Source organism: Cyprinodon tularosa, unplaced genomic scaffold (genome assembly GCF_016077235.1).
Source record: "Cyprinodon tularosa strain WSP-4 unplaced genomic scaffold, ASM1607723v1 ctg134, whole genome shotgun sequence".
NCBI lineage: Eukaryota > Metazoa > Chordata > Actinopteri > Cyprinodontiformes > Cyprinodontidae > Cyprinodon > Cyprinodon tularosa.
In genome coordinates this window covers 729318-750339 of record NW_024038158.1, presented here as the reverse complement: position 1 = coordinate 750339, position 21022 = coordinate 729318, and the positions used below count along the sequence as shown (strand labels likewise).

Below are 21022 nucleotides of genomic sequence, written 5' to 3'. Positions count from 1 at the left end.
TGATACCGTGTTTGTTCTATTCAGCAAAGATCTAAGGCAGTTCTAATGGGAAACTGGAATCACATCTGATCCTAACAAGATATTCCTCATAAACTGGCAAGTGTGGAGACTCTACTCACTGTTTTCTCATTAACCAAAGAAAATTTCACAGCCAAGACCTATTAGAAAAGAAATAACCATGATGGAGATGAGAAAATTAGTTTTATTGTTCCTCATTTGTTGAATGTTTTTCCTGTTAAACTTCGGCTGAAATTTGTTTCCTTTGGGGCAATAAAATTAAGTAAAAACACTTTGCTTTTAAAGCATGTTGTTTTAAATTTCGGTAACATAATAAACGTAAACATTGAGTGAATAACAAAATATATCTGCTTTTATCAAACCAACAATTGTTCTTACTTTTGCCAAAATGAAATAAATGTTGAAAATTTTATTTATATGTGATAAAGAACATAGAAAGAAACACCACAAATAACTTGTATCTTTCAAATGTACACCTCTTTCTTTAAATCTTTGTGAAGTAACACAAATTACATATATTCTATAATGGCTAACTTAGCTTTTTCAGCTCAAACCAGTGTTTTGCTTTATATATAGGCCAGGGGGGAAACGGGTGGAGCGTTGCTTCAGCAAACTAACCAGCAGCGTGTAAAGGACTAAAAGCAACAGAAGCTTCAGTCTCATCTCATTTTGGGGCTAAAACAAATGATATTAGTATACTAGGGCTGAAACATTCAATAAGATTAATTGTAGTTAAAGCTACAGTGTGTAATTTTTAGCGACATCTAACGTTCAGACTGCAGACCGCAGCAACATGAACATCTCCCCCCACCGCTTCTCCCCCCGAACAGTACGGCGAGCGTTACGGGACAAAATGTCTTCCACGACGTCCGCATCACCTACCTTCTCAAGTGATGAGGTTTGTTTACATAGATAATTTTACAGATAGTATTCTCAGGCATAATACTGCCATCAATTGTTCAGTACCATCTCGGTTCATCTCTCTCAACTTGCCGTAGTTACTTTCGAGCGTAATGGGCGATCTCGCAATCGCTAGTTTGTTGGCTCTGCGCTGCCGTAGCGCAAAGATGTCTGCCTCCATGGCTGCGAGACCCGCTCCTATGTAATTATAAATAACGAATTCTAAGGCAACGCAAATATTAAGGTTAAGAGGCTGAGCTCGTAGATGATGATAAATAACATAGTTATGTATAATATATTAAATTTCTGACTGTATATCCCTGTAATTATTACACACTGTAGCTTTAATTGATTATTGAAGTAATTCTCAACTAGTTTAGTAATCTTATGTTGACTGGAGTTTAGAGACTTTAAAACAGCCTTCAGCTAACAGGGCGACTAATTTAGAACAGGAATTATACCAAGATTGTAAAAAAATAAATGTAAAAATTTTGCATTTAAGATGTAAATCTTTTTCTTTTGTCTTGTTTAATTTCACACAAAAAAATCTTCTGTAAGGAACCTTTTGCTATCTAATTATTATCTAAATAATCTATTAATCGAAAAAAATAATCAACAGATTAATCGACTAGCAAAACAATCGTTACTGGCAGCCCTATAGTATACGATAAGGCCTATTTCATATGCGTTCCTCTCTCTGTTATTATCAGCCTGATTTTTGTTTTTTTAAACAGCTGTCTTGATAAGTAGTTTGCTGAGCAGCATAACTGCAACTTTTTATTGAAGGTGTTCTTTATTTTTATATATTTATTTGTTTATTTGATAGGGACAAGTATAATTCATGAATCATGTCACACACTACAACATTTTAGCTAAGGCTAATTCTCAATGTCTGTCCCCAGTTAGGCTTTCACACAAAACACAGAAACTGTACAACAAGGCGCAACAGAACAAATTACACACTAAAACATCACAGATACAAGATCAGGTCAGTTGGATTATTCATGTTCACATGTCTGACCTCTCAATAAAAAGTCTTATGTTTATGTTTAAAAAGGACCTTCAGTTCTGCAGGTAATGTATTCCATTATTGGTGCCTTGTACAGTGAAAGCTGATTGTCCAAATGTCCGAAGGAAATTTGCTCAGTTAAACCAGTTTTAACTGAGCAAATTTGACAAAGTTCTCAAAATGTAGCATTTTTAAATTGTTCAGACTAACACAGTGATGGGACCTGATTGGTTTTTTATCTAAGATTTTTATAGCTCTATTATATATCATCTTATTATTATATATCATTTTTACACTCTAATGCTGCACCGTTCACTTTTCATCTTCTTAGTAAACTCAACTTTGTTTTTACAAACGTCTCAGATAAAATAGATTTATAGCAATTTATTGTCATTATCTTCCATCCACGTCTTTACATTGTGTTGAAGTAAGCGGGTTGAATATTTCTGCTTGTGTCTGTTTGATTTATGGCTGCTTGTTATGGCTGGAGCGGTGCTATAAAAAAATAAAGCTCCTCTACTTTTAATTATGAATTCCCGCTTCATGTTTGTTAACAGGCGATGCACTGAGTGGCGCTCCCTGTCATCACGCAGGTGAAGTCGTAAACTTGATTTAATGGACAGATTGAAGGGCCGAGGCCCCGGCAACAGCAGGCTTCTCAGATTAAGGCATCTGTCATGCTGTCGGTCTGCCATGACTGACAGAAGCTTCTTCAGACATTCTTAGCTTTTCCATAAATCTAGCTGTAACTGAGAGTGTCACTGTCACCCCCCCCCCAATGCTTTTCCATAATGATAAAGGACAAGGTCTGAGCAATACATTCTATTTAGTTTGTCACGATTATCCGTTCATATTTACATCCATATTCCATAGTGCAACAAGGTTATCAGAGTTGACTTTTCCCCTCATGGTGAGTAGTTGTCTCAGCCCCCCCACCCCCCCCCCCACCCCTGTCCTCCCTGCAGTGAAATTAAATTGATTTGTTATTCTTTTGTGAGATTTATTTAATATGGGTGCATATCTTTTGCAGTTTTATTTACAGTCATTTTAAGTATCCATATTACAAAAAGTCTTTAAAAACCCATCTGTTTGGCTGTAAGACGTGTTTTTGGACTCTTTAGGGTGTGGCCACTGCAAGAAAATGAAGCCAGAGTATGACGACGCTGCTGAAGTACTCAACAAAGCTGCAGACGTAAGTTTCTGGAGTTTATTTTTTTACACGTGAGCTGTGCTTGTTTAATATTTAATATTAAATAATTCTGTTTAATATTAAATGTATAAGATGCAGCTGTGCCCTATGATAAAAATGTTGATAGTCCCACATCCTTTGCCTGTAGTTGTTGGCGACATGTTGGGGATTCTGTGCTGCAGCCCAGTTCCCGATGTTTCTGATTAGCCGGGTGTGGTTCTCCCTGCTCTCTTTTCCAATGTTCTCTGTGTTAAGTTCACACTCCCAAACCTACAGAAGTCCAGCCTGTTGACTGCAGCAGTTACCTCATCATCCCAGCTTTCTGCTGGCCAGTGCTCCGTCTTTGTCCTTGTGGCTCTCAGCTTAGCCCTGGAGGTCAAGACCAAATTGCTGGCTATTATCCAATATTGATGCAGACGACTTGCTGTGTCCCTGAGTTCCTAGAATCTTGCATACTGCTAAGTTTTTGTGTTTTATTTCCACGCTTTGCTACGGTTGTTCCCTTGCATTAGGTTGTATTATAATTTAAAGGAATAGTACACCCAAAACATGATTAGCCTTCATTTTCTACTCACCCCCATCAGAACCTTAACAAGCCACCATCAATATACCAATTTAATCTTTCCAAAAACTTGAATGAATTTTAGTTTCCTTTATGTTGGATTTATTCATTTTTTTTAAGTTTCAGTGATACTTCTTTAAAAGAGGGTGCGCTTTTATCGTCGGCTCTCTGAGGAAGTGCTTTGCAGAAACACATTTTTCCTCCGACTGCAGCTTTTTGGGGCCCTATCACCTTTCCACACCTGGAGTCTGGAACTTTAGACCATTTATTTTGTACAATCCTTTTCAAGCTCAAACAGGGCTAAAGTTTCAACTTTCGGTTTTTACAAACTTCAAACAGGTTCCATTTTTGCTTCCATTTTCCCATGAAGGCAAATTAGTAGAATGCATTTCTGCTGCAACAGTTGCTCTGTTTACAGATCTTCCCAGCTGTACAGTAAAAGGTGAATAATCTGTTGTGGTATAGTCCTTTATCTAGTAAAAGGCCCCAAAGCGCTTCGTTCAGTCGTTCTCTCATTCACACACCTTCCCACGCTGATGGTGACAAACTCCATTGTAGCTAAAGCCACCATCGCCTCTGTGAATCTTTGCAGCTATTATTGGCCTCTTGGCTGCAGCTCAGGTTAACACTCTCATTGTCTGTCAGTTTAGTTTAAATGGTTGTTTTTTATAGTCATTGAACAAAGCTGCAGTATATGAAATGTTTAAAGCATGGCTGTTTTATTTCTTTAATACCCCGTCTGCTGTGTTCATTGATCTACATGATGCTGTTTCTTAAATGTTCTCCATCAGACCTTCCCAGCCTTCAAAGAGCAGCTGAACTGAACATTCCCCTCATTTAAAATGTAAAAAAATGATCCTTTTCTGAGATACTGCAGGAAGTAAAGTTATGAGTCTTTGAGGCTACATGACATAAGGATCCCAAACTTTAGAGAGATGTTGTACAGGTTTGTTTATTTTAACAACCAGCTGGCTTCTGGGAATTTTTTATGGATGGCCAGAAGAGCTGATCGTTTTAAGCTAGTTTGATCTGGGATAATCTTAATGGGGGTTTTAAGATCTGTGTGTGTATAGGTGAATGAAAACATTGAAAAACACAGAAAGCATAAAATATCATATTAGCTGAAATCATTAATGAACGGACAAGAGGCCTCCATGTTGTACAAACCTGCACAGTGTGGGAAATGTAGAAAATATGAGGGAAAATAACAAAACGTGAGTATAACAAAAAAAAAACTTCTTTGAATTATTTCTAAGTGGTAGAGGGTCCTAATTCAGGGTCAACTCTTACACAGATTTGATGTCGTTGGAGGTTTGACTACTTCCAATCCCATCAGGATCATCCAGGCAGCTCATATTTTAAATTTATTTGAAAACAGTTTCGGCATAGGAAAAATAACTCTTCTATGGTTCAGGTAAACTTGTATATTTTTGTATGAAATACCTAAAAAGGACATTTTTACTGCATATAAAAGGTGATGAAGAAAGTAGGAAAACCAAAGAGATGAAGGACTGATGTTAACTTGGAGAATATTTCAGGGAATGATGAACGAGTAAATGAACTGAAACAAAACGGCCTATGATAAAAATATTCAAGCATTTGTATTTTGAGTATAAAATTCTTAAATAAAGCGATCCGATTATTCATTTTATTAGATGATTTTTAAAAATAAAGAACGATATGTGACCTATGTAGTTACTGGTGCCCACTCCTTATCCACTAGTTCTGCTTATTAGTCTACTGGAACAATTGTTCACGAATTTAGGTTTAACTCTGTTAAATCCCCCCCCCCACAGAGTCCAGGCGTGCTTGCAGCAGTCGATGCCACGGTGCACAAGGCTGTGGGAGATCGCTTCAAGATCTCCGGTTTCCCCACCGTAAAGTATTTCGAAAAAGGCGAGGAAAAGTACACACTCCCACACCTCCGAACCAAAGACAAGATCATCGAGTTCATGCACAAGTGAGTTGCTGGTTTTACACACTTAGCGAGACATCGGTTCTTCACCTTGCTTAGAGTTCAGCCTTCAGGGGTCAATGTGAAATGTGCTGCAATAATTCTCTTTGATGCATCTTTCTTCACATGCTTATTGACATAAAGTTTTAAGACGTGCACCTCCTACACATTTAATGAGCCTTTGGAGGAAAATAGTCTTAGATTAGAAGGAAATTGATTATCGTTGATAGATGTATAAGTTGTCAAATGAAAACATGTTTAATTAATAGATATATTGTAAGTTAATTCACAACTAAACACCTTTGGCTACAGCCATAGAGAGTGCTCTAAAAAACTACTTTTTACTCATTAAGGATTGCTTCTGTTTTTATTTTCTACATTTAAATATTTCAGGTCATTGAATCAATATATTATCTGAAAAAAATATATAATTTTTTAAATCACCATTATATTAGTTAACTGGATGAAAGTTATCCAACCTGGCCCTCTAACTTAACTTTTTGAATCATAAATGTGTCAATTTGGTTGCCAGTCAAGGACCTGGAAAGGAAGTAGGTAAGAATGATTAACAAAACGGTAGATCATGCTCAAGTGTAAAGAAAAATCAATTTCGGTCCTTGAAGAAAGTGTTTAGGGACATTTCTTTTAGATGAACCTTAGCTGTAATTATCCCATAATAGTGAAAACACAGAGCTGTGGTGAGCCTTTCCAAATTTACTTCAAGTTGTCTTAGAGTCTTCCAGGAAATCAACAAACAATCCAAACATTGCTTAAAAACCTTCGGTCTTCACGTCCGTCAATGAAGGTTTATAGTTTATGATTCAACATTGTGAGAGGAAAAAATGCTTTGATAGGAAAGTTTGAAGGTGAAAACACCCACTGGCCAAGCAGAGCACAAAGTCAAAACAAAAAGCATCTGGTGGAAAATAAACAAATACAATTGTAATTAGGAAAAAAAATTGCTAAATGGAAACACTGCAATTCTATCAAAAGTTTTTACGCATTGATTAGGTTTTTCCGGTCCTATGGAAAGTGTTGTATTTCACACTTTTTGGCATCACACGAGTCACATGATCTGTACTATTACTGCCTGAAAAAGATGAAGAAGAAGGCAGGAAGTAGAGGATGACAGTGCCCACTAGAGCTGTGGCTAAAATTTGGATCTATCCCATATGTTTACATTGGCCACTGCTATGTTGTGAATACACTCATGTGCAATTTGTAATTGTTTTTACCATTTAATGGAAAATGTTGCAATTGAGATAATTTGCATCTTCTAAATTAGCAGAATATCATCATAGTTTTGAGCACATTTGTTATGGAAATGCAGCTCTGCCTCTGCATAAGGACAAAAATGAATGGTTTAGAATCCCCTAAACAGGCCCTTCATAATAAATAAGCCAACTATGTAAAAAGATTCTCCTTGCTGAGGTAACACTTAATGTCAGTCAGTACAAATGCTAGATGAGATTATTTGTATTGTTTGAACACATTTTTTACAACATAGATAATCTTTAGTCTAATATTAGAATATGTTTGATGATCCTGAAGATTAAAGTCTAGATAAATAACCAAAAACTGAAGAAATCACTAAAGGGGCAAATACTTTTTCTGCCACTAATCTTTGGATTATCTCTGTTATGGTAGTTTGTATTGAGCATCTTTTCTCCCTGCAGTCCCCAGGCACCTCCACCACCAGAGCAGTCCTGGGAGGACAAACCCTCCAGTGTCAACCATCTTGGTTCAGAGGATTTCAGAGAAGCTCTGAAGAAGAAGAAGCACGCTTTGGTCATGTTCTATGCTCCTTGTAAGACTTTCATTTATCCTTTTTTGTTGTTTTGACATCTTAGTTACTTTTATAGATGATGCTTTTAGACATGAACATGTATCAGAATGAAAGCTTTGAAAAGTCTTTTGGAATCTGATATTTAGACGTTTATATTTTATCAAAATATTGGCTTATATCCCAGCTCTGTTTTGTTGAACTTGATGTGATCATACTCTGCTTTTAAAGCGGAGTGCATATGTATCTCAGACCAGCTCCTCATTGCATAATATACATCATCTCCACCTAATCTACAGGGAGGACAAGGGATGACTCACATCTCTGAGAATAGATTTCATGATTCAGAACTTCAAAAAGGTGCCTTTTAATACGTGCTTTAGAAAGCACCGCTCAAAATCTTCTTTGGCAATTATTCTTTTAAACAGCTAAGAAATGAATGGAGCTTTATTTGTCAATACATCACACAAGGCATTTTTTCCTCTAAATAAAGGGATTCAATTTAAAGAGTTTTCTAACTTTTTTTCAGATAAGATTAGATTCTGCAAAAAAAAAAAAAGGAAAAAATTTATTTTTATTGTTTCATTGTCAGAGCTGCTGGGAGATTTGTCCTTTTCCATATTTATAGAAATTCCCCATGAAGGCCTGAAAACACTGGTTGCGTATGACCTTTTAATCTTGTCTTTAATCTGCCACGAGGCAGGGTGGGCAGAGCTGCACAGATTTTTTTCACTTCTATATTAAAACAAATTTCAAGATTTGACCATGACAGATTATGAAAAGTTATTGAAAAGGTTTAGGGTAAAACTTTCTATAAACCAAAGCCTCACTTAAGGAGTCTGCGCTTAATCTCAAACCAGAGAAGATAATGTTCTCTTTCCTATAGTAAAAACTAGTGTTGTACCGATACCAGTATCAGGAGGGGCCCTGATCCAGCAGTAAAATGGTGGCATCGGTATCAGAGAGTACCAACAAATGGGGCACCGATACCATTCTGAGAGCCAAAAGTTTATTCAACTATTGGCACCCATTCCTGGTAGGCAATAAAAAGTTCTACTGGATTCACTTTGTATTAGTCTTTTTCCTGCTTCACAAAGGTAGGCAGCAGCTTGACAAAGCTATGATGGCAATTATTTTACATCTAAGTAGTATGCAGTTCGTCATATATACACACAAACATCAATGTCAAACAGATGTAATCGGTATGTATCAGTATCGGCTGATACTACACAGTCATACCCATCGGGTATCAGTATCGGGGCCAAAAACTGGCATCGGCGCAACACTAATAAAAACATAATGAGATCTAAGGCTAAAGAAAAGAAAAACATAGCAATAAACACTGTTTATATGATGACTGAGTCAGTGAGAGGTGATTCTCAGAGAGAGATCTGGGAACTTTATGGAAATTTTTCTTTCTTTTTATATAAAGAGGGGAGAGTGATACGTCACGTTTACCTGCTTTTTCTGCCCCTCTTTATTTTGTTTTATTGTGAGGCTTAAAGATTATCACTATTTTATCTGTTTTTTGTCATCCTCAACTCCTATCATGGGTAAAGTATTCTTTTTTTAATGTTTAAATTATTTAATGTGAGTCTGCCCCACTTGCTATATAGACGATGTGTGACTCCAAAACTGACTCGTTCCCCATGCGATTAACAGATTTTATTTTTGTATTTTCCCCCAAAGCGGATGTGTTTTACTTTGTAACCGCGTCCCTCTTCCTGTCAGATCCAGGAAATTGCTGCTGAATTGCTGCTTAGCTAGACTAAAATAGACCTGGGGTTTATCTCAGTCGGACCTACGAAAGCCCTCTTGCATAAAATCGTGTTGAGTGTGATCATCCCCATTGACTATCAATGAACGCTAAACGCCAAAACCTCGTCCAACACGACTTTCTGTCAGATTAGACGCAAAATCAGATTCTGGCCATGAGCCTGACTGAACCCAACCTCGGTCTGACAGCTGAGCCTCTCGGCATTACACGTTTTCTGTTCTTTTCCCCTAAAATCACAATGCAGTCAATAAAAAGCAGTTTCTAAACCCCAATTTTATAATTTAATTAATAAAGCAGAAGACAGAGACACCGTCATAATAATACAACCGTTGTTAAAATCCTCTTTCAAACACATGATACCGTCAAACTTTAATTTATGTCGCCCTTTGTTTCGGATTTGGGCTTAAAACTCTGAAGGACTGCGCTGGTCAGGTAACTTTGCTGTTAACTTCTACAAAGGAAGAGTCAAGATGGTCATCAATGTCCTGTCATCCCTGCCCGCCCACACCACCTGCACCTCGCTCACTGGCTTCTGATTAGTTCACAGCCCTCTATATATTGAGGTCTAGATGAAATGCAGCTTCTATCTAGGAACAAGATTGGAAATGTTGAAGGAAACAGAGCTCTCAGCTCTATGTGGAAGAATCTCATATGTTCTACTTGTGCATGAGACAATTGACTATTAGTGTTAGGCAGTGAGGTCCTAGAAAGCTGTAATGAAATTAGCTTTATTGACTTCCTTACTAAACTCACTTGTCTCTGTGACATTTTGGTGATGCTGTTTTTTCTTCTTATGTGCAAATATCAAGTTCAAAAAGTAAAACTTTTGGTTTATTTTAATAAGTCCCTTTGGAATTTATTTAAATTCAAATGGCTTGGCAAATAAACAAATAAAAAAATCAGGCAGAACAACTTCATGGTTTGATTAAAATCCTGTCCTCTCCACACTTAAAGCTCAAACAAATTAAATGTCTAGTTAACAGCGACTAAGGTCGGCTCATTTCCTATTTTACATTCACAGACTTATTTGCACTTCAACATAGAATCAACAGTGCAGACAGTCATTAACCAGCTCAAAGAAAAAAGAAAAAGAATAATTGTGGGTAAAATTGCACTAATATCTTGTAGTGTCTTTAAAGATATAGAGGATGATGTTTTATTTCCGGTACGATCATCTAAATAAGGGGTCCTCCCAATTGTCAGTCATTTTGGTGGTATGTTTATATAACGTCGTCCTACATGCTCGTCCTGTTAGCCATCTTTCTTTGCGCATGCACATGTTCAGCCACATATGTGTGGTGAGCTACGGTTTCAAACAGTCATTGAAGCTCACTTTTCTCACCGCCGTTCTTTGAAAATGGCCGAGGGTCGTCAGAGAAAAACTGGCCACGAAATGTATGATGGAAAAAGACTTCAGATGAGGCAGATATATCCCAGAGTGATTTACACGGAGAGCTCTCCTCGCAAAGCATTAGGTAATATACTGTCGACTACTAACAAAGATGGCGCAAGTACGCCCAGTCGAGGAGGAGTTACGTGACCAACGGGTAAGTGATCATCTGTCCGAACGATCAGTTAACTGAGTTCACTATAAAGTCCACCATATAGTCCCCGCTCTATACAGTGATTGAGGGATTTAGGGGTTAGAGCAGACGTTCGGACACCGTAAGCTTGTATGAGCTATAAGAACAGCAACTTTTAAAGCAGAGCGTCCTCTCACACACGTTTAATATGTGTTCCTCTCTGGGGCGGATACAGGGTTGTGAATGTGCATTTTTTTTTAAGTGGAGAGGGTGGGTCTTTTCAATAATTCACTAAAATCCTCCTCTATACCTTGAACAATTAATCATAAGATAAATAAAAATTACAATACTACAATTTTGCATTTAAAAACTCCTCTCTAAGCTGCAATGTAAGAAACCATATATAGTATTCAGAGATTCCTCACACTAGATTGGTGCCAAGGATAATTATTATATGAAATTATAACTTTAGGTAACAAAAACCCCTCAAATTGTTACACTCTTGAACTGCACATTGGACTTCAAATTAAAAAAAGATCCGGAAGCAGAGTTCAAAGTCAGAACTATAATCATAAAATGATGCATATGTTCTTTAATAGCAGGAAACATAACAGATCAGCAAGCCGTTACCTGCAGGAGGGTTTTTTCTAGCTATTGCAGTGAACAGCCTTCTCACACTAAAGGTTCTTGTGTAAAAATATCTAAAAGGTGATAATGGAAGCTTATATTTTTAAAGCACTCCTTTCCTGCATATTCCATCATCATAATTAGCCTATGCTTCCTTATTTTTTTATTTTATTTTAATGCTGGCTGTCTACAGAGGTGCAAGCAAAGCTGTTTGCAAATATCTTTTACATTTAATGAATCAAAGGGTTTTAATTAAAACCAGCCTACCTTTTTCTAAACAGATGGTCCCTAATGATTATTTGGCAAATGGAACAAAAGCCTTATCTTAATGTATAAATGGGGTACAGAATGGGTCCTTTATTTCAGAGAGGAGCTGTCTGAGGTCTAGACAGACCTGTTAATTATTGAGGCCAAAAAATGAATGCGCTCTGCTTAGCTTGAGAGTGAACTATAGATTTAAGTGTAGCATTGATGGAGCTGGATCTATGAGCAACTGTTTGCTTTTTCAGTAGATTATTTTCATGGTCCATTGTACGTTTAGTGACCAGAATGCTTTGCACAGAGCTTTTCTTCCAAAAAACAATACTGCTTGTGGCTTAATTAGTCCCTCATTCTTAAACTTAACCTTCTGGAGAGCAAACAGAGCAATTAAAGGAGAAGCCACTGTAACTGAGGAATAGATAAAACCTAAATAAACTGACAACAGAAAGGCCTTGGAGTTTGGCTTAAATAGCAGCATTTAAAAGTAGAAGTTCTCTGTTACTTTATGCTTTCCCAAGGAAGCAGAAATATAACTTACTTAAAGGTCAATATCCAGCATTTATTGATGCTCATAAGGTAATCAAGGCTGTTCAAGTAACTTTATGGCTCTATTCAACTAAAAACAACACAAAAAAAGCCCCAGAAGTGTTTGTTTTAAATCTTTATGAACCACAACAAGAAAGATGATGCTCCTATTCAATATTATCATGCTCATGTAATCGATATTAATGCCTGTATTATCAAGGCGTAGTAAATCCTTTTAATAGTCTTTGATAGCTGGCATCAGCATTCTGCTCTTAAACAGGCAAACTAAACAATTTATTCCTCGTTTTGGACATAACTCTGTAACAGAGCAGAAATTTAGCTCCAATATTGAACTGGACTAGAAACACATTTTCTACATACATTAAAGAAATGTATGTAGTCTGATGTAGATTTTACAGGCGTCATCAAAAAATGTTGCTTTATTTAAAAGGGAATGCACTTTTTTTATTCATTAGTACATGTTTGCAAAAATATTTATAAACCTTTTATGTTTATTTCTTAATGTTAAAAATGAAAAATTGTAACTGGCCTGTACTTATATTGCGCTTATTTTTCCCCAGTCAGGAGACTTGACCAAAGTGCTTTACATTATATTCAACCATGAACACAGACACACTCACTGATGTTAAGCTACATTGTAGCCACAGGTGCTCTGAGGCTCACAGACGGAAAAAAAAACACATTCTAACCACATTAGTACAGCATGATGCATCAGATTGCTTTGTTCATCCAAGGTGATGCGGAGATGTACCTTCCATTCACTTGTAAACTTGGCTTCTTGACTGCTGGATTAGAAATTGCTCCATTTTCTTAAAATAACAAAATTCTAAAGTCTAAACTTCTGTTTGAGACAGAATAGAGGAGGTACGGGTGATGTTACCTCGAACTGAATACCCCATATTCATAACAACACTTAAGTGGTGTTGTGCCGATGCCATTTTTTTGGCCTTGATACGGATACCCGAAACCTGGCTGTGCAGTATTGGCCGATACCGATACCATCTGTTTGAAATTGATGCGTGTGCGTATATATTAAAAACTGCATACTACTTGGATGTAAAATAATTGCCATCTCGGCTTTGTGAAGCTGCTGCCTACCTTTGTGAAGGATGGAAAAAGACTAATACAAAGTGAATCCAGTAGAACTTTTTATTGCCTACCTGGAATGGGTGACAATAAGTGCATTAACTTTTGGCTCTCAAAATGGCATTGTTGCCCTATTTGTTGGTACTCGCCGATAGCACTATTTTAGTGCTGGATCGGGGCCCCGCGTGATACTGGTGTCTGTATCGGTGCAACACTTCACTTAAGTCGCAATGTGTGTAAGCGGTCGCCTTAATAAGCCCGAAAAGTGCTGGCAGTTAAGAAGTCCCTAAGGACAAGGAAGCAGTATGCTTCCTATGGCCAATTCATTCGGCATTGGGACCTCCTGACATCCCTGGCCGCAGCTAGGAGCTACACAGGAACCTACAATACTCTACATGATTGACCATATAGCTATGGCCCACTCACGGAGTTTAGCAAAAATAAATTGTTTTGTAGAGTGTACTGTCTCTGACTAATGCAAATATGTTTTGGGCTTTATATTGGAAATGATGTCCCAATTTGACCAGCGTCATTGATATGTGTTCACTGCCTAATGACATCAGTAAGGCTGAAACCTGTCTGGATTCAGCACACCAATCCGAAGTTCCTTTCCTATCCTGGATAGAGTTCTTACTGCTGACCCTGCGAAAGGTGCACAGCCGGACATTAGAGAGGCTAAACCAATTTACGGAAGTTTCACGTGATGCTCTTTGACATCTCACAAAACATACATCCAGTCCTTGTGCCTTTTAATGACCACTGTGGGCATGATTAAAGGGGAACACCATTTTTTTTACATTGGCCCCATGACTTTACGTTAATACATCATATTCTACTCACCCATATTAGTTTTGTGTCATTTGGAGCTGTTCCGAAGATATTCGGTTTTGTTATATCCAAGTAACTTCTTCCTATTGGCAATGAGTTGAAGGCACAAACTGTTCATAATTCATTCTTTATGGTACGCCAGCATTCATAACATGTAGGCGAAGCACTGTCCCCCAGACATCTGCGGTTATATTTTTTATATTTATATATTTTTTAAACAAAGCAGAGTGTGTATGATGTCATCCATGCTCGCCGGCTACCGTTCATTCATCCTGTCTGCTGAACTGCAGCTAGTTTTACTCACATGCCTGGAAGATGTCTAGTGCTACTACCACAGATGATCTCGCTCTCCAAATGGAATTGAACGATTCAGATTAGCTAGCCGAACAAATAGAAGGGGTAGAGCGTAGCCACCTGTGGCCCGGGCTGCCTACCAGACCGGCACCCGGATGACGTCATACACACTCCCATTTGTTTAAAAAAAATAATAATAATAATACCAATAATAATAATATCTTCAGAACGGCTCCAAATGACACAAAACTCATATGGGTGAGTAGAACATGATGTAATAACGTAAAATCAAGGGAGCAATGTAAAAAAAAAAAACGGTGTTCCCCTTTAACCAGTTATATCTCTTAAAAAACAGAATTATCATGTGTATTAAATCAGTAATAGAAAAATATCAAATGGCGCGCAAGGAAATATTTGGTCTTTATAATTAAAAGCAGTAAAGTGTATACTGTACTATAAGTTTGAGGGGAAAAAAAAAACAAACTCAAAATGCCTCTTTTGATGTGCTGTCTACTTTAGAAATATACACTTACCTCTGTGCATAAAAGCTTTTATGCCAAACTGCTTGTTGACATATATAACACTCTCCTCAAGATGTGTTTCTGCTTTTATTTCACCTTTAACTTTTGTGGCAGTTTGATGATAATGAACAGAATGGAAGAACTGGGCACTTGACATTAACAACAAGAGAACCAAACAAATGAGCCGCGCATACAGAATGTCAAGCTTCAGTGGAAGCTGAAGGGCGAAGATGTATTATGAACAAACAATCTGATTCAAAAACACACCAGGTTTGAATTTTGCTGCTGGAATAAAAAATGCTTTTATCTATTTTGTTATTTATATTTATGGTATGTCTTACATTGCAAGTGTAACTGACTGTACGTTTAGCAGTATCTATGAAGATCTAATGGAGTATGTAGTAAGAGAGGTAGTATTTATTTTTATTTTTTGCCAGTTGTGAAGAGTGTTTTTATTCAGCAGACGATGTACTATTATTATGGAAAATACATGCTTGTGAACATGTTGGTGTATCTGACTGCAATTCCAGCTTAATTTTCAGTTTTAGCCTTAATTCTTAATAAGATCTACATATCGATAGGTGTAAGATGTAATAACATGCTACCTGATTTCTTTCAGGGTGTCCGCACTGTAAAAACGCTGTCCCTCACTTCACCACAGCAGCAGAGCTCTTTAAGGAAGACCGTAAGGTTAGTTTTCCCTTTTTCACAAATGTATTACCATACAGTTGGGTAATAAGCAGTAGTGTTCTAAAAAGGTTGGTGTAAAAATTATACATTTAAGATATTTTCTGTGGAATTGTAAGAAACGCAGTGCTTTAAAAACATATTTCCCTAAACTGGCCTGACTCACGACTTATGTGGGATGTAAGTCATCCTGGTGCGGCTCAGTACTTTAGACCGGACCAATCACAGAGCAGGAGACAGCCCCATAATGCTTTAGTACCTAAGAGCTTTTGTTTTTAAGAATTTTTCCATCATATCAGTAGTTATCTGATCAGTTCCCTATAGTTTCCACTGACTCTGTTATGCTCCTTAAAGCCATTCACTACAGATCAATTCACCTTTTTGACTTTTCCATTTAATCATTACATGGATCTGTTGCTATTTTTAGAGCCTTGTTGTTCAAAGTTTTCAGAGTTTAATCGAATACACAGCATCAGAGGACTGTTGGGCTGTGTCGGAATGTCCGCCCTAAGCCCTGCAATGCTAAGCTAGCAGAATAACTAGCATAATAATAACTGTTTTATAAAATTTAATCGGTCTAAACTATATAAATATTAGCATCTGGTTATGATTCCAGTTCAACAAAAGGATTCTGTAACAATTAGAAAAGTAGTCTAAAGTCACATGAGAGAGAGCTGAGGTGTTGTTAGATCCTAGTGGCTCTATGATGGAGCTGAGGAATAGCTTCCTCTTTGTGAGGTTAAACATCGGCGAAGCTTTGCAGTGTGGGTCCGTTTTAAGGAAGTTAAGGGATTGAGAAACTACACAGAGGTTGCCGCTTTCCTTTTAAACGGGTAAGGTTAATGTTAACATTTGTGGACCTGGCAACCCACTGGCAAATGAAAGGAGAGAGAGCAGGTGAGTGCAAGTACGTGGGTGCCACCTACTGGCCAGGAGGAATTAAGCTGCGTTTCGACCCATGCTCTAAGGGCATATGGTTTGCTTGTAGTCAATAGTTGACTGGCCTCCAAGAGCTTTAAGTAATCTTGCCCTGCAGATTTTCAAGGTTTTTACGCTTTTGCTGCTGCCTGTCTGCCATGGTGCTACTAAATCTGAAATTTTGCACCCAGATCCTGAGGGACACCCAAACCAATAAGCCGATTCAGGGGCTTTCTGAGAGACGGACGCTCAGTGCGAACCGTGATTGGTTCTTCCGAGCTGTCAGGATAAAACTATGAAGTATCGATATATAAAAATAAGTTAAACTCCACTAGTTTTAAAAATCCATGACAATTGAATGTATTTTATATTCAAGGAAAAGAGAGCAAGCTCGGATCATTATTACTCCAGTAAAACATTTTCTTTTCTTTTTTTTTGACATTTTTCATTTTTTCTTGTGAGAGCAATACAATACAAAGGTAGTTACTTTCAGGGAACACACAATGTTACTACCGCCACTCACAATACATTTTCGTATATATAAAATTACAAACAAAATATAAACAAAGATACAAGTTACATCTGAAATTACATCTAACAACTCTGAACTAACAGGGAAAGACAGGTCTACCTGAAAAAGCAGGAGTAAATCATATACCAGGCGTTTTTAAAATAAAGTATGAGAGATACATTAATTTATTAATCCTTAGATGCTACAGAACATAGATTGAATAACAGGCTTTGCAAGGTCATTTATTCCATACTTCTCTTTGTTCGAGACCAGCGTGTTTAACCCACTTGGCCAACCTCTTAGTGAATATATTTTTCTGAAGACGGAGGGAGAAGGTGATCCTCTCCATAAGGTAAATGTCATTTACGATACATGTCCACTCTTGTATTGTGGGTGGGTCGGGGACCAACCAACGTCTTGTGAGTGCTTTTTTACCAGCAGTTATCAGAATATCAAATAAATATTCATCAGCTTTCCCAAATTGTAAATTAGTATTTCCTCAGTAAAACATTTTCTGACTAAACCGTAGAGAAACTGTTTACAAATACCTACATTATTTAAAAATGTTAAAACATGCAAGTAAAAAACAAATCTTGCAGTTTTTACGACAAACTTAAAAAAAAAAATAAATTGTATTCATTTTCAACCGCTATTAATGAGAGCAGGAAATCCTTGACAGCCTAACCAGCTTCAGAGAGCTTTCCCTGGGGACTCCCAGAACAAGAACAGAATATTTAGGAATGATCATAATCCTGATGAACTGACAGCCAGATGATGTTTTCAGGTGGACTTTTCCACTAAAAGGCATGTAAAAATAACTTTTTTCCAACTCAGCAAAGCAAATAAAGCCAGGCTCTTTAAATTACAAGAGAAGAGCAACTCAACAGCGTCTAGCATCTGACTTTAAAATCCAAAAGCATCCCAAGTTGAGTCATTCGATTCCTTTTTGACACTGAAAATGCATATTGTTTCAAGTATTAAAGTTATAGCTATCATCTGTTACTGTATATTTATGTATCTTCTGCAGCATTCTAGTCCTGCGGACGTTTTATCTTAGAAAAAAATTTATTGTTTTAATTTAAAACTTGTAGCTTTAACTTTATTTACCATGTGGTTAATTAGAAAAAATTAAAGTGTATTTCCTGTATCTTTAGTTCCCACCATATATGGAAATAATCTACATTTCTATCTATTCCAGAAAACTAGACATTTTTCATTACAATTCTATCCAAAAACGTCATAGTTAGGCTCACATTTAGACAAAAGATACCACAGCGTGTCCAAAACTCTCTCTTTTACACTATATAATTCATTCCTAATATGTTCTCTATGTGACAGTCAGGAGAATTATCACTTTGTTCCACCCCACGCCGTTTCATAAAATCCTCTGCCCATTGGGGGGTTTGAAGGTTATTGGAGGTTCATGCAGCCGCGACAGGATATGCTCATCCTTCATCATCTCCATTCCGTCTCATTACCGTTCGTTCTGGGGCTTGTGTCTTTATACCTCCTCCCACTCTTTTTTTGCTGTTGATAAGCTTGGACTGCGGGGCTTATTTCCGAACCTTCCCAACTCTGTGACTCACCTGCTTTCTCTCTCACAGAGAGAAAATGTGGAGATCTGTCTCACAACTCTCATAGCAACAATCTATCATGTGAAAGTGAGAGGGGGAGGAAAAAAAGAGCCGTATTTTGGTTGTAAAGCTGCATGAAGAAGTTTGACGTTAATTGCTCAGTGAGCTCAGGCTATGTTATGATCTCATTTGTTGGCATTTTTCACAATCGATGGCAGATGGTGTGAAACGGTGACATATCCTCAGCTACTCAGTCATGGATTTTTCTGAGGCAATCCTTTGTAACACACAACTAAAACGTTAACCATTAACAGATGAAACTGAAACGTTTGGTGCAAAATGCTAAGTTTGGTTCATCAGTTTCAGAGGGATTAATTTGACCCTGACAAACTGCACTCTGCACACCTGTTAGCATGATTGGTGCAAATTTCTAAAATGCCTTTAACCATTTATAGGGCAATTTACCATTTTGTTTTATCACTTTTATGCCCCCTACAAATGGAGTCCCTCCATCCCTCAGTGAGGTCTAGAAGCACAAGATCTATATCCAGCCATTCAGCAAAGATGCTGCTAAATGGCTGTACATCTGATTTTGGCATTTGACCAATTAGATGAGCCCTTGAATGATATATTACCTACTGTATATTAAGCTGAAAAAAGTTGACAAGTCAAGAAAAAAAGGTAAAAAGCTAATTAAAGCTAATTGAAAAGTTAAAAAGTAAAATGTTAAAAAGTTAATAAGCCTAGTTAACAATTATATTTAGTTTTATGAACAAAAAAATTTAGGTGCCAGTATCAGCATTAATGCATCTAAGGTTATGCTGTACCAAAAAAATGTGTTTCTTTCACTCTCAGAGTGTTTTTCATGCATTTCTTATAGAAGCACTTTTGTTATTTTGTCGTAATATATTTGGGCAAGTTGGCGTTCCTTGTTATTACATTGACATTATTTTTTGCAATCAAAATATCCATATTTTTTTAATGTTCCAAAGGTAATAAGGTCTTGTCCTGGATTCCAATAACTCTATTGGATTTAAATTTTGATTTTCAAAGTCTTTGACCCTATAAAGGGTTAACTAAATTCATATTTAATCTAATATCAAAGATTTAGGAATCCAAACTTGAATTAATCCATGGAGAAAAAAAGAATAAAATCCAATCTTTACTTCAGATGATTTTGGCAAGCGCTTTAAGAAATAAATGTAACTTTAGCATATTTTATGCCGATGAGTTTTTAGAAACATCTATTTTTTAATCCATGAATTTCTGATTTGACACGCAGATCATTTCTCTTAAGCAGTATTCAGATTTATGGGTAAAAAAAACAGCTGTATTTTGTTACTGTGGTAAATGAGCAGGATGGAAAAGGAAGGAAAAAAAATCTTCAAAGCTCACAGTTGGAGAACTGCATCTTGGCATCGCAAATCTTCATAACAACCATTAGTCACTGTCTACCCGCCAAACACTAGCTTAAATGTGCAAACTCTCATGCACCAGTGCCTTTTTAAAACACAATGTTTTATTTTTTTATAGGAAAGCTAAGATGGAGTTGTCATGGAGCCTCTCAGGATGACTGTGATCCAACAGATATTTCTAAATCAAGACAGGAGTGGCTCACAATAAGCCTTCTTCCTTTACCATTACAAACTATAGAGTTAAATCCTGAATAAAATGTTTTAGGTGAGAAGTATGAGGGGACCCAGTAGTCTGTGTGATCCTGAGAGCTTATTCAAATAGGAAGGGTCAAGGATCTCTCTGTTTACTCCAAATAGGCCTGCAGCTATCGCCTTTTTTTAATAACTGATTAATCTGTTGTTTTTTTCTCAATAAACCTGTTTCTGATTTATAAGTAGAAAGTGCTTTATAGAAGATGTTTCCAGAATTTAAACCAAGTGATGCTAAAACTAGGCCTCTATAGGAGCTCTGGATACATAATGTTAACTAAAAAAAGTCCGGTCACATTCAGAATACAAACTTCTGAAAGTCCTTTAAGTATGAGTATAAGATGTCAGGATTGAAGTGTTACTATATTTGGGTAGAAATAGACTCAGTGATCACGATAAAAAATATTGTTTTTATTTTTTTACTGATTAACGCTAAATTCATTAAATCATTAACGTATTTGTTTTAGGTATAAATTTTGACCCATTGGTTATTCCTTACTGACCGGACTTTTCCTTTGAAGCTACTGTGTAATACTTGCATTAGAAATGCAATATATTATACATAAGTATTTCATTTATCATTTCTGAACTGAAAGCATTTGTTTGAGTTGCCTTAGAAATTACTATCTATATTAACATAGGAAAGGGTCTCAGACATCTTTGCACTACGGCGGTGCAGAGCTGACCAACTATTGACTGTAAAGAAAATGTGAATTTGAATCATCATCTGGGACAGCAGCAATCTACAATCTAAGCTCCACATCAGCCTCCGCTTTTTTTCTGAATATTT

General features: G+C 36.9%; 1 protein-coding gene across 1 annotated transcript in view; it reads left to right on the top strand.

Moving 5' to 3' along the window:
• Positions 1 to 21022, top strand: part of pdia5 (protein disulfide isomerase family A, member 5) — a 111272-nt gene that overhangs the window by 69557 nt on the left and 20693 nt on the right. Inside the window, exons 12-15 of the mRNA XM_038277740.1 lie at positions 3049 to 3119; positions 5475 to 5638; positions 7309 to 7439; positions 15498 to 15568. Coding sequence (XP_038133668.1) covers positions 3049 to 3119; positions 5475 to 5638; positions 7309 to 7439; positions 15498 to 15568 — 437 coding nt within the window. The remainder of the gene's footprint in view (positions 1 to 3048; positions 3120 to 5474; positions 5639 to 7308; positions 7440 to 15497; positions 15569 to 21022) is intronic.